The sequence below is a fragment of the Phragmites australis genome, chromosome 17 (genome assembly GCF_958298935.1).
Source record: "Phragmites australis chromosome 17, lpPhrAust1.1, whole genome shotgun sequence".
Taxonomy (NCBI): domain Eukaryota; kingdom Viridiplantae; phylum Streptophyta; class Magnoliopsida; order Poales; family Poaceae; genus Phragmites; species Phragmites australis.
Genome location: NC_084937.1, coordinates 2,245,286 through 2,260,345, shown reverse-complemented (window position 1 = coordinate 2,260,345; position 15,060 = coordinate 2,245,286). Strand labels below are relative to the sequence as shown.

At 44.7% G+C, this 15,060-nt stretch overlaps 1 protein-coding gene across 1 annotated transcript; it reads right to left on the bottom strand.

Annotated features, from left to right (window-relative positions):
- Positions 1-882: 882 nt before the first annotated feature.
- On the bottom strand, positions 883-8,720 carry LOC133897359 (DNA-directed RNA polymerases II, IV and V subunit 3-like). Its single transcript, XM_062338072.1, has 3 exons — positions 8,089-8,720; positions 6,257-6,494; positions 883-1,369 (listed from the first exon to the last, which is right to left on the bottom strand). Exons 1-3 carry the CDS (start codon positions 8,580-8,582, stop codon positions 1,109-1,111), a joined length of 993 nt encoding a protein of 330 aa, XP_062194056.1. The 5' UTR covers positions 8,583-8,720; the 3' UTR covers positions 883-1,108.
- Positions 8,721-15,060: the final 6,340 nt, after the last annotated feature.

Genomic DNA, 15,060 nt, shown 5'->3' with positions numbered 1-15,060 from the left:
TCCCCCTGCCCCTTGGGTAAAAATTACATGGATTGCAACAACAGCACAGCAGGGTGGTTCTATGTTGTGCGGTCAGGTCAATCAAACAGCTCCAGAAAGCGTGTGCACAGAGATGCCAGTGATGAGTGGCCCGGCATCCGTATCAAAGAATCTCACCGTGTAATGCTATAGGATTCGCGTTAACATGGCCTGCCAATAGCCAGTACTAGCACTACTAAAATTGGTTTCATGGACAAAATCCAAAGCTGCTATGGAAACAGTCCGTCACCCTCGTGACATCACATAGGAAACCAACCAAAGCTAAAAAATAAGTGGCCGCATCACGAGAAACTATAGCCTCGCATGCCCTGCAAACATGACCAATTTACCACCATCCGAGCTACGTAATGTGAAGGTGAACCACATTTCACTTTTCACCTGCAAGCAAACGAAGATTAGATCATGGAGACGCTTGCATTCATTACATTGCCCTACAGTCCTTTGCATTACAGCAGCTGAGGAAAAACAAAGCATGCAGAGACAGCAAGATTACTCCGTCTACAGGTGTAGCAACGGCACCGGACCCAATCCAGCATTTACTCCAGAAATCACCAAATCTTTCAGTACAACTACGGCATCCAATATAGTACTGTTATGGGTGCCCATGCCAATGGAATGCCTAAACGTCCATCAAAAGCATCCATATGGAGTACTGAGCAATTAATCCCCCCTGGACATGTACAGCATATTAGATCGCATCGCATTCAGCATGCATACCAGTCTGGGGAACCTGCAAATAACTCTGCATTCATGCCTGCAAACCGTAGGCCAATCAGGCCGCAAAGTCCCAACAAGCAAACATCACAGGGAAACAGTATACAAGATTAGCAAGAGGAGAGCTGATTAATGTGTCCGCCTCTCAGATGGCGCATAATTAAACGTAGCCAGATCCATGCTGAAAAGCTCCAGTACAGAGGTCACAGCATAAACAAGAACACAGCAATTAGAATTTGGTACTGGATATTTGGGAAATCCATCTGAAGCTCCAACAGGCTGTCCGACTAACATGGTAGTTAGATGAGCCTACAAAGGGGAGAAAGTACAAATGACGATCCTCCGCAGTACGCTCTTAACCTCCGACAAGGTGGGCACCGAGTTCACCAAGATCACCATCGTCATCTTGAAGGCGAACAGCATCCAACTTCTGCCTCAAGACTGTGATAGCATTCATAATCAGCTCGTAAGCTGTGATGGCACCTGTTGTTTCTACAGTGAAGACAAAGCTGTCCTCCTTAGCATTGATCTCAATTAAGCCTGGCTTTCCCATGGCATCTGCCTTCTTGATCACCTCATCGTCATATGTATATGCCTCAGCATCAACCACCACCACCTGAACAAGTGACAGAAAAATGCAGATGATCAGCACCTGTGATTTATTACAAAAAAAAAAAAAAAAAGCATGGCATAAGTGATGAATTCCAAGTACTTGGACATATATTCCACTAAAGTTGAATAATAAGGCATAAATCATTAGCAACAAAAAGCTACACGGGACATATTTGTATCTGCAAATATGCAATAATAAACAGCTGCAGAAAGACAACCGGCAAAACAAAAACAAAATTAAACAAGTTTTGTACATTTGATAACGATAATCCGGTAATATATAATGAGAAGTTCAAAGTTCAAAGAGGAAAACCGGTGGAATAACAGGAGCCTAGCACCCAAGCTTCACAGAACAAAGGGGAAAACAGAGTATTGTGGAAAGGGCTAATTTGTGGCCAGGCTAAGTATTCTCATTCTGTATTCCCAAGTATTACAGTGATAAACTGTGAACCAACGTGTCCTTGCGCCACAACAAGATTGGTATTTTGAGAACAAGGATTGTGCATGGCACTGCACACACTGTAATTTTGGGAACCCCAAGTCCAGCCTTGCTTTCAGATCTCTCTCCAAGTCCAGATGAGATCTCCACGAGAACATACACATAAACAAAAGAAATCAATCCATGTCCAGATCGGCTCCACGATTCAGCACACGTAGACTGCGGTGGACAGGCCGCGACAAGGAAGGTGCGGATGAGCTTCCCTCGCACCCACGCCGATTTGCCGTCCACGGAACCGCCGAGTGGTCTGTGTTGATTATTGGATGGATGGCCAGCCCAATTCTGCCACTTGCCATCGTAGACCACACAGCCACACTTGTTCTCACCTCAGGTCCCCCTCTGCTGCCGCCGTGCTGCACAGGATGCCGACGGCGCTACATCCGGTGCAGCTCCAGCAGGCGGCGGTGCTGAGCCGGCACGGGTCTAGGAGATGGCCGGCTCAGCATGGCTGCATTGCTCCATGCTGACGCGGTTGCAGTCTGGCGGGGATGCGCCTCAAGACCCGATTGGAACAGTGTCATGAGTAGAGAGGATTAGGGAGGTGATCGGAGGAACAAGAAGAGCATTCCGGTCATTTTTTATTATTTTTGTCTATTCAGCAAAATATCGTATTATAATGGACAGTGTCTCCCGGCAAATATCCAGTTTTTGGGAGTGTCTTCCCCCAAAGATAAAAAAATCTAGTGTCCACCAGCAAAAGCCACGAAGTCTGTCCTCCAGCAAAATTTGCCTTCTGAAAATGGACAAATGCAGTCTAAGGTGCACAAGACACCAATGCCTAGTGCTAAGGTGAGTCACAGTGGGAGAAAGTGTGCCTTGACCTATAGTAACCAGAGCAAGGCATGAGTGGCAGCAAGGTCCTAAGGAATGTGCCTCACAGATACAGGGTTTAGGATATGAAAATAGAGAATAAACTGAAAGACCCCAGTTCTAAAAAAATAATACGGCCGGCTTTCCAAAGAAAGACCCATTAAGAACAATAAGTTGGTTCAGTGACTTCTCAGTGGTCATCTCAGGAGTCAATACACACTATATGCTTAGCTTTTGCCAATCTAGCATATGTACTACCATTTGTTAACTTCCCTACATATTATATGTATTTCTGGATATTACATTTTTTTTGTCCAAAATATAATGTGCAGTACAATCTAACTTTTAATCAATATTGCCATATGCATGCTAGGAAAATTAGGTATGAGAATTGCTTTAAGTTTCCAAGACTTGTATGTACCTATTCACTTATTTGGAGGTTTTGATTTTATTTCTTGATCTTGATGTCTCTTGGGCTTACACTTTGCATTGCAGCTCAATCATTTTTATGGAACCAATACCTCAAAGACAGAAATCACCTTTGACTGCATGGGAAAGCGCGGATTGTGTCATGAGCAGACTAACTTTGAATTATAAATGACTCGGTTCCCCAAATAACAATCTTGACAAAGATGATCATGAAATAAAAAATTTAGCTCAGAGTGCTCAAATAATTTGGGGATGTCCTGACAATCTTTGTCACAATTCACAACTTTAAATACCAGGACCAACAGTTCGTTAAAGTCAAGTAAAGAAGCACAAGATTGTAGAGGGACAGCTCCAACTTGCTGCTACAAATGGGCAGCAGAACAAAGAATTACTTCAACGTGCTAACCTAGATATAATTCTATCAATGTACAAAGCCAAAGGTAGCAAGAATTTAATCCAATGACTACAACAAAATTAAAACTAGATGCTTCTCTATTCATAGGCTTCATGAGTACCCCTCACAACTCACAAGTCTTATGACAACTCCTGGAAAACTAGTGGCCATTAGTCAGTATCACCCAATAACTTGTAGCACAACTATTTAACAACTAATGACATGATGACAAAGCCATGAGATCAACATTGTTTTATCTAAATTTTTCTATAAATATAGAATATGAATATCAAAATCAAAACTGGACCCAGATTTTTAGCATCTATAAGCCACCACATGTATAGTATAGATATTTTGATTGCAAAGCTAACCTCGTACCAACATCAATGCAAGGAGCCACAAGTCCTCAAGTCACTCCCATTTGATTGTTATCTTAATTCATGGTAAAACAAATCCAAATTCACACTTTAATTTCAACTAGACCATGAATTAGCTTAACAAACAAGAATGTAGACATGTGCACAGGTTAAAATAGCAATCAAATGGAACAGACTTGAAAGGTCGTTTGAGTTGATGTTGGTACAAGGCACTAGCTTTACATTTATCATACCTACGCTTAAACAAGTAGGTAACTATTGAATACTAAGAATATCAAGCCACTTTTGATTTTGTTGCAACTATTCTATATCCCCCAGAACTTAGTCAAGAAAGATGTGGATGTCATGGCTATATCATCATCTTACTAGTTGTCAGTTAGTTGTATCATGATTTGACTATTAGGTCTGATTAGTGTTTGTTGAGGCTTCATAAAGCCAATTGTCATACTCAGTACCTCAACAATAGGACTGCTATTTCTTGTCTTAGGTCCTAGCTCATATCTTGTCTATGAGCTTCGGATTAATCACTTACCGGTTGCCACCTTTGGCTTTCTGCGTCTCTAGAGCAATATCTAGTAGTATGTTTAAATAGGAGAAACCCAACTAAACTACTGCACTGCTACAGTATGAAGCCATGAAAGTGGTTTGACCATGTTAGAATATAAATATTTGCATGTGCTCTACAAATTATAAAAAAAAAAACATGATGAAAGAATTGGTTTCCAATATCATCTATTGTTTCATATGTATGAGCACAAATTGCTCGAAATTGAATGACTATCAAATGATGAAAGAAATCTTTATGAGGAAGCCAATAAAAAAAAATCTTTTTGGGCCGTTGTAACGGCCTTCCTGAAACTCATTTGTAGCAGTAAGCCAGTATGCAATATATATAATATATAACAGTTTGAATCTTAAGTTACCTGACTATTGCAACTATTTTAGATGCTAGCTAAATTGTCTGTCCACAAAATAGGGTAATTTTTCATGTCATCGTTAAGGCAAAATATGAAATGTTCATTAAAAGGGACTCACAAACTGCAAACAAGCTAATATTGTACTCTGTCCGGTCGCAAATACTTGACATTTTGGACAAGGTTCTGGTCAAACTTTCAAAACTGACTAACAATAACTTTTAACATTTAGTTTGCAAACATGAAAATCATGTGTAAAGTTGTCTTGAAAAATATTTTCATAATATCATAAATTTATTGGATCTTATAAATATATTCTAATAGAAAATTATGGTCAAAGCTACAGAATGAAGACAGTGTCATTGTCAAAAACTGATCTCTCCTTTTGAGAAACTAACATCTTAGGAAACTAATTAACTTAACTAATAAGCCTTCTCTACGCAGGATACTACAGTTTGACCTACTACTGCACTTAAATGAGTTCCACTGCCACTGGCATAGCTGCTGCATAAATTGCTGCTGTCCTGAGTGCCACTAGTGCTGACGCCCGTAAGCACCATCATTGCAGGCACCACGTCACTGGCAAGGCCTACCTCAGACCAAGTGCACCAAGCATTTATGGCGTAGGTAACTTCAGTTATGCTAATTGTCACATGATTGAAGATTGAACAAAAAAACTGCATTCTACATAAGAAATTGTATATTGCAAATTACTATGCTACATTACAAGATTTAGTAATTATATAGTCAATTCAGGGGTTACTGCACAACGACAGCACAATTTTCAGTGTTCCAATAAAAAAATCAAATACAATGTAATTAAACAGGCAACAAAGCTTCACCTTAACCACTGAATAGTAAATGTATCAAGGCAACATACTATAGCTCCATTCAGTTTATTTTAACAGATTTTAAGAGACTGAAAGATGCACTAGGTTAAATACAGTCAAGCAAAATGGCATGAAAAAGAAAAGCACTTAATGCTAGCATAAAACATAACGTATGCAAGCACACAAGAATATCAACTTAATGAAAAAGAAAATTAATAGTTGTTGTAGCATACAGACATTTCAAATAGCAGAACAGATCATCACAGCATAGCCATATGCTAGCCTGATAAACAAGACAAACTCAAACCAAAGGAATTTAACAGTATTTAATGCTGGCACTTGATATATCTAAGCAGAAAAGTAATCATCCGTCAGTAGATACCATTCTTCCAATTAAGTGCCTACAATACCGCTGTTACATGTTGCAAGCGGAAACAGTACAATGGAATTATGGCAGCTCTAGCAGTAGCTACCACTATCTAGGGAACCACTGGTCAACTGGTCATATAGCATCATAATTTAAGTGCAAAACTGTAAACTACTACAGAATGATACATGATAAATTCTACAGAACCCATTGATGATAGCACAGGAAGAAGCATAATTCACAAGTACTAGAAAAAAGAAACCAAGCTGACCTGGTGGGTATTAGGATCAATGTCAAATACTTTTGTAGGGCTGCTTTCGACCCAGCTTCTTTTTTCATCAAGTGTCAATGTCTCCATGAGTTCTTCATTAATACGTATATCAGGCTCATACATGAAAGTCACAGTAGCAGCTGGTGACCATTTGGCATGGTCCTTGCCAATTCCTTTTCTAGCAATGGCACGAAGCCTCAGTTCTTGCCCGCGACGCAGCTTAACAATAAGAATGCCCCTGAAGTCAGCAAATACATTACTAGGTGAATACTGATTAGCAAGACAGTATACTTAAAGCTTTCGGTTTTTTCTTCAAAAAAATTGAATATTATATAATAGACATACTAGCATATGTCACTGGCCACTGATCCATTAGACCAAAACAGAAGTAACAAAAATCTTACCAAAGGGATGCCCGATACAGTATGGACTCTACATACCCCAGGAAGACATATGGATGGGGTACAGCACTACAGCACGAGTCACTAAATACTTTTCAATTTTAATTTTCATTGCACAAAACTTTTGCAAGGCTTGATCTTAAGCGTTAAGTACAGGAATCAAAACGAACAAATTGTTCTAAAGAACCATGTTTTTTAATGCCTCTCTTCATAGTACTATAAATTAGAATAGAAAATATTCTTATATGCAACTGGTGCAACCGTCATAACATTATACAGTTAGTGCAGAACATTTGTCTTGCCCTTGCAATTTCCACATTAATTTGATATAACCATCCATATGCACTGCAATAACAACTTGGTTCAGCATGATTGAATTACAGCATCTTTACAAGCATATCATATATTGTTCAAATGTAACCCAAGTATCCTCTGCTAATGGCAGAAACTTCCTCCAAACACAAGAATAAGTGCAGGAAGAAGCTACGGAAAAATGACAATGTAGAAGTTTTGACCTTTTCATCATCTTACAACTTTAGGCAGCAATCATTGGAAATCTATGACTATTCAAGTTAAGAATACTACTGCAACAATTGACATCAATCACATATAGGCTATGGCAGCACAAGAAATGTTGCTGATTTAATGAGGCACAACAAAAGTTCTACATCCTCCAACAACCAAGAGACCAGCAACAGTTAAGAGGCATTTAAACAAGACTTACAATCATGTCATCATATGCTCAGCGATAATGTCTATACCTCTCTAGTCCAAACCAAATTTACCAATTTCTACAAGAGTTCATTTTGGCTGCCAAAGGAATGACACATATTGTTCAAACCTACACATACAGATAATACGACGAGCATGGGGTACTTGAAATTAAAATAGAGTAAATTTCACAAAACTACAACTACTTGTGCCTTAGAAACGCAAAACTACAACTTCTAAGACCTATTTCACAAAACTACAACTACATGTGCCCTTAGAAAGGCAAAACTATAACTTTTTAGCCTGGTCCCACCCATCAGCTACATATTTTCAGCATAATGGAGAAAACGAGTAATACGTGGCTGATGGATGGGACCAAGCCAAAAAAGTTATAGTTTTGCATTACTAAAGGCATAAGTAGTTGTAGTTTTGTGAAATGGATGCTAAAAGTTGTAGTTTTGTGAAATAGATGTTAAAGGTTGTAGTTTTGTGTTACAAAGATACAAATAGTTGTAGCTTTGTGAAATTTACTCATTAAAATAATGCAGCCACAAACAACACCACACTCCCACGGATCTACCATCCAAACATAACATAACCGAAACCAAAATGGAGTGATGATCTCACATAGAAGTAAATAGTTGAGTCACCAAAATGGACGCAGACTACCTAACTAAAAGTAGGGGCTAGGGCAGCTGGGAGCGGCGCGCGACTACTTGCCTCTGGTCTGCTGCGGTGGAGGTGTCGTAGGGGTCGGTGGCGCCGAGGGCCTGCTGGTACGCGCGCGCCTGGTCGACGGGGCAGACCTTGGGGTCGGTGGATCGCAGGTCGTTGGATGTGACCTCGAGCGTCTGGTCGGAGTCGGTGGCGCGCGCGGCGAGGTGGAACTCGACGGAGCAGTACTCGCAGGAGCCGTCTCCGTCGCAGGCGTCGCAGTCGCGGGAGAATCGCATGCCCATGGCAGCGGCGGAGGTGAGCGGGATGAGTCCGAGGCGGTGCGCGATGAACTCGTCGTTGAGGACGGAGGAGTTGGCCTCGATCTCGACGAGGTCGATGGCGACGGTGGGGACCTCGGCGATCATGACGCGGCGGAGGGCGTTGGCCATGCTGGCGTCGGTGTCGCGGAGCTCGAACTTGGCGTAGTCGTCCTTGAGCTCGCGGATCCTCACGCGGGGGAAGCGCTGGTACGAAGCGCCGGCCGCCGGACGGTCCATCTCGCTCGCTCGAGCGCCGGCCGCCGCCGCCGCCGGAGATGGGGGTGTGAGGTTGCAGGTGGGAGCGCAGCGCCGCGAGGGTTTTTGAGTGGGTGCGCGATTTGGGGAAACGGCGAGCCAACAGAGACGACAGGGGCGTTGCACTTTGCCCTTTCACAGATCCTTTTTTACTTTTTTTCGATTCTTTTTCCTTTTTTGAAATACCCTTTCGCAGAAATTTACTTCTTCTGAAAGCGCTTTGCGCAGAAATTAATTTTCTTAATTTTGATTAAAAATCTCACTTTCTTTTTTCAATAGAGCATGTCGAGGGAAAAATCCCTGACAATGATTCCGGGGTGTATCAGACGATCGGTGCATGATCTTTGTTCGGGGAATGCCTACTGAATTTATTTGTGTATATGCAACTCAAGAACACCGGGTATATCCAGGTTCAGACCCCTTTAGGGCAATAGCTCTACATCCCGTGTATTCTTTTTCTGTAGTCTCAGTTGGTTACAGATGATCTTCTAGCTCATTCTTGGAGCCCTCTCCCCTCCTCCCTTTATAGTCTAGGGGAAAGATCCTTACAAGTGGGCTTATCCAACTGACACATCTTTATCTAGACGGTCAATAATAGGCTATCATTACAGAGCACGCACGCGTCACGCCAGCTCTGGAGAGCTACGAGGCATGTCCCATTCGTCAGCTCCTTCTGTACTTATCAGTCCGGGTCGCCCAACCTGCTTTGCCCCATCACCAATTGCCCACGCGCGCCTGCCACGCTCTTAGTGACGTCTGCGAACCTATCCTGTAACAATTAATGCCGCAGGAGGGAACACGGAAGCTCTGCGTCCGCCCCAGTCGCCTCAGCCGGTGGGATGAGCCTGGGAAAGGAAAACTACATGGGCATTAGCATTAAATGAGAGTGATTTGGTTTAGACGAGTACTTGCCTCGCAACCAATAAGGACTAGTCACGGGAAATCCAGCGGGGGTCGGGAGTGTAGTCGTGCGATACCGAGTGGTCGCACGGTGGACCCTGTTTAGAGAAAAAGAACTAGTCCAGCAAAAATCGATCGTTGACGTCCATCCTAGCAGGAGACCCCCATATACCTTACACCGACAGTAGCCCCCAGGCTCCCCCGTGGGTATAGTGGCCTAAACCGATCCTTACACGGACGCGGCTGGGTCTGGTCGTGCCATTCGAGCCCTGGACGAACTCAAGCCATGCCCGAGGAGTGGTTAGCGACACAGCCCGTTTTAGCAATGGGTTCAGAAAACCGCACCCCGAGGGGAGATTAAGCATCCATAGAAAAAAGATAGTGGGAGAGAGAAAATAGAGAAGCGTGCGCAAGGGAGAGAATCGTGGGAGAGAGAAACCTTAATGGACGCTGGATTTTGAGGGAATTTTGGTTCCCCAGATGGATCCTTGGGAGCCGAGGCGGCAGAACCGAGTCGATCCTGTAAATGGAATGACAGAAGATCCCAGAAATCTCTCCGCCTTTCAAGCCCTTACACTAGAGACCATCGCCTCCAATCCCTACCAGAGTCTTTCAAAGAACCACCACTGCATTCCCATGGCGTTGTGCACTAGAAAGGAGGCTGATTTCTCCAACTTCAAATGCACCGCCGTGAAGCTAAAACAGATGTATGAGAATCGACTGCTTCCTCGTCGTCTGTCCTCCGGATACCACCCTAGGGGGGAAGTTCCTGCTCCCCGTCGGGGGGAGATTGTAATCTTCGTCTCGTTTTTCTTGGCGGGTCTCGTCCCCTCCTTCTCCGAGTTCTTCTATACCGTCATTTCCTTCTATGATATCTGCCATCTTCATCTAAACCCCAATTCCATTATCATGCTGAGCGTCTTCGCTCACATGTGCGAAAACTTCATCAAGGTCGAGCCATGTCTCGATCTCTTTAGGTTTTTCTATGTGGCCTGGCTGCAGCCAAGGCTGGCCACCGGGAGCTGCAATTTCCGTCTCCGAGATGGTGTCGCCAGCTCCTACCTGGAGATGAATCTTAAATCGTCATGGTCAGGCTGGAGGGAGGAGTGGTTCTACCTTACGACCGACGACTCCTTCGACAACCTTTGCGTGCTAGAAGCGTCGGCGCGCCTTGCAGAGGGTTGGGCAAGCTCTCCCATGCCAACTGTCGAACTATTATCCCTTGCCAACTGGGTCAGGGCACTTGCGAAAGCCGGTCTATCAGGGTCAGATGTCGTCCACGACTTCATCAAGCGCCGGCTGTGCCCCTTACGACGAAGGGTGTGCCCAGCCTACCTGTAAACCGGAAGCGATAATGATACCCGGGAGAGCTCCGCAAGTAATATTACAGCCGTCCTCTTGCCTCGAGAGGCTTGATCGAGTGGTGTTTTACTATTATTATTTTTAGATCTTCCCGACGAGGTCATCGACCTGCAGGTCAGATCGTTGATGGCAGCGGCCGCTAGGAAAGGTGGCCCTCCGAGTGTCCCTCTATGTGAGCTCCCCCTAGTGGAGAGGGCTCGGGTTAGGCTCGTATGTTTAGCATTTTCCCAGAATTTCCTATTCCTAGATTTTTCCTTAGCCAAAGTTTTATTTTTTGAGCTATCTTCAGCATCTTCCCGAGGTCGATGCCCTGAGGCCAATAATCGACAAGGTCGATGAGGCCCTTCGGGAGATTGATCGTGAAGTGTCTGCCCCTGCCATGGACATCCCCCGTCCTGGTTGCGCTTTGCACCCGACTGGACCGGGAGGTAGCCAACCTTCGCAGGGTTAGGTGGTGGTCAAGGGTGGTAGCCTTGTGAGTGGTGTCGGTTGGCAAGAGGCCGACCAGGCTCCTCATGACCGGTCCAGGACCGACCTGGCACCCCACGACCAACCCGGGACCAACCCGGTGCCCCCCGGCCAGACCGAGACTGACCCGGTGCCCCGCGATTAGACCCACCCAGGCCGAGTGCGTGCCGACCCCACCGCCGTGGGCCTAGAGTCTACACGGCGTGGGAAGAGAGCGACGGAAGAATTGTCGAATGCTGAGGCGTCAAAACATCCTCACGGGACCCCGAGCGCCAACGGCCCACTCACGGGGTTGTCATCTTTGACCGGCCAATCTGGCGGTTTTGTGAGAGCCAAGCTGGTGCTCCGTCCTCCGTTGCTGAGGTAAGCTTTTCTGGGCAGGTGTAGATACTTTGAATCGCTCTTTTCTTCTTCATTCCGCAACTTTGCTCATTTGTCGTAGGCCCTCGGTGACCACTGTGACAACCCCTCCGACGGTGCCCTGGTCAGATACCCCCACCCCTCTGCCAGCGTTGGCCCTGACCCCTAGAACATCGACGGCGGCTCCAGGCCCTACAGGCTCGGTCAAGGAGTCCGTTCTGACTCCTAAGTTTCTCTCATGGGTCGGCCATTTCCCAGCTACCGTCCGTAAACTAGTCGAAGAGAAGGAGGCGGCGACTAGCAAATGCGCCGAACTGGAGAAGCAGCTAACGCTGCGGAGGTGCGGAGAGCTCTCCCAAGAGAAGGTCGCGCTGGCTGCCGAGCGCTCTCAGCTCAAGGAGGATGAATGCACTACCCTCAGCATTCTCCGGGAAACCTTCGAAGCGCTGGCAGATCCCCTAGGTAGCCTCGGGCTGGGGGTTACCGAGCCGAAAGATGACCGCACCACCCGAGCCTGGGCCTACGCCCTCAAGGTCCTTGCGAAGCACTTCACTAAGCTCCCAGCCACCCTGGCATTGAGGGGCATAGAAGTGAAAATGCATCTAGGCCCCCTAAGTTGGTTTTGGCTTATTGATGATAAAATGATTAAGGAACTAATATGTTTATCTAAGTTATGTACATGTTTAAGTCTTAGTTGAGAAGACATATGACGTTTGACGCCCGTCGAAAAGAAAGGAGAAGCAACTAAGAGTACTCAATAGGATTTAAATTCTTTTATTTTTGAAATTGAGTTTAGGATAGCCGCTCTATTAAGAGGGTTGCATTTGATTGCTTGATTAGTGTCTCAATGCTCAAGATATCCTTTAGAACCAACAAGTTGAGAGACACACTCACCCACGGACACCGGGTTAGTTCTGCAAAAGTTCACTGAGTCTGGATACTCCGCTGTTCACCGGATACTCTGGTACTCAGTGTTTAGTCCGGAGTCTCCGAGGTACACTCCGGCAGAGGGTGCTCGGTTCCGATTTATTTTTGGTTGAAAAAGATCGGAGTCTCCGGTGTTCACCGGATACTCCGGTAGGAAAAAAAAGTTTTAACCGGAGTTTCCGAGGGAGACTCCGGCAGGGGTGTCTCAGTTAGCATTTATTCTTTTTGTTAAAAAGACTGGAGTCTCCGGTGTTCACCGGATACTCCGGTACCTGGAGAGGCCGGAGGGTCCGGCAAGTCTCCGGACTTAGTTTTTTTGAAAGCCCTATCAGGACCGGAGACTCCGGTGTTCACCGGAGACTCTGGTAACTTAACAGAATTGTAACGGCTAGTTCTGACACGTTCTATGACCGTTCTTACGCTGTTTTTGGATTTGGGGCCGGATACTCCGGTGTTCACCGGATACTCCGGTTAGGTCTGACAGAACAGTAGCGGCTTGTTTTTGAGAGAGGGCTATAAATACTTCCACACCCCTTGGCATTTAAAGCTTGCTGTTACTGGTGAACTCTAGACTCCTTGAGCACTTTAAGAGCATTCAAAGTCCCTCCAACCACCTCTAGTGCAAAGTTTATAAAATTTAGTGAGTTTGGGTTTAGAGAGGATTTAAGCCACTTGAGCATTGAGTTTTTCCTCAAGCATTCGCTGTGATCATTACTCTTGAAGCTTCGTGCTTCTAGACGGCAAGACGTCGCCCGTAGAGCACCCAAACTTTATGGAGTGCCACGGGAAGTTTGTAATCAACTTCAAATTGAGTAAGGAAATTCTAGCTTGATCTTTGTGGTCGCTAGAAGAGGATAGGGTTGGAAAAGACCTGGCTCTTTGTGAGCTCCTCAACTGAGACGTAGGCACTTCTTTGTGAGGTGGCCGAACTCCGGGATAATCTTTAGTGTTCTTATTTGTGCAATTTACTTAATCGTGTGAATTTGTGATTCTTCATAAAAATTGTTTTAGTGATCATCTTACTAGTATCAATTGTTATTTTAGCTCTGTTATAACTAGTAGACATAGCTACAACTCTAGATTTTAGCTGCTCGCTTTAATTCGTAGTTGTTCTAGATTTTCTATATAAACCGGAGACTCCGAACTAGACCGGATACTCCGGACCATATCGGAGTATCCGACCTTCACCGGAGTATCCGGCAGATTTAATCCGCTGTTTTAGTTTTAATTTTCAGAAAAGCCTATTCACCCCCCTCTAGGCACTTTCAATTGGTATCAAAGCCTAACCTCCTACAAGGCTTCACCGCTTGGAGGAAATTATAATGTCGACATCTGGAAGTCCGAGGGGTTTTAAAGATGATCCATTGAAGAATGATGACGGTAATGGTAAAGGAAAGGGAAGTGAAATTCCTTTTAATTATGATTGTTTAAATTCTTCAAGCAACTATATCTCCGTGCCCTCTGGGCGTGTGAAAGGATCGAATAGCCCAAGAGGGGGGGGGTGAATTGGGCTATTAAATAAAACTTTTACCGCTTGACCAAATAAAACTTAAAAGAAATGCAAATAAGGAATAATAACAAAGCTCAAAATAAGATGCAAGAAAGTAAATAGTTGGAGAAGACAATACCGATTTTTTCCCGCGGTTTCGAGAAGTTGGCACTTCCCCCTAGTCCTCGTTGGAGCATCCACCAAGGATGTCGCTCCCCCTTGAGTCACCAAGGCTCAAGTGCTCCCTCTTGATTACCCCTTCTCTATCTCCGGATTGGCGGGTATCAAACCAAGTACACCTTCTTTTCCCGGGGCTCCCACAATTCCTCCAAGAGCTCACCGAGAAGTCCTTCTATCACCAAGACCGTCTAGGTGTTACCAACCACCAAGAGTAACAAGCCTCAAGCTTCACTTGACAAAGACCAAGCCTAGACAACAGCTAGATGCACACTTGTTACTCTTCAAGCACTCAAGGAAGTCCTTAATCCTCAACTAAGAACTTAGAATTGACACAAGTACTCTCTCTCTTGCTTCTAAATGACACACCAAGTGTATGAGCTGCTACAAGGTCGCAAGAGAGCAAGAGAGGTCCAAATGGGTGGGTATTTATAGGCTAAGGATCGAAAATTAGCCGTTACCTAACAACCTAGAACTTTTTCTTAACACCGGAAGGTCCGTTGTGAATAACACGCTTCACACCAGAATATCCGGTGCTAATACATCTGACAAAATAGCCGTTAACTGTTCCATTAGCCGTTAAAACTCCGGTGATTAATCCTGGCCTACAGCGGATCATCCGGTGCATTGAAGTGGGCCAGATGATAGTTTACAACCTCTCTGTAAAAATTCATCCAGTGATCATATTTTGCTACGCCGGACTATCCGGTGTATAGAATTAGCTCTGGACTTCATGGCTTTCTATTTATCCGGTGATTTCACCTATCGAACGCCGGA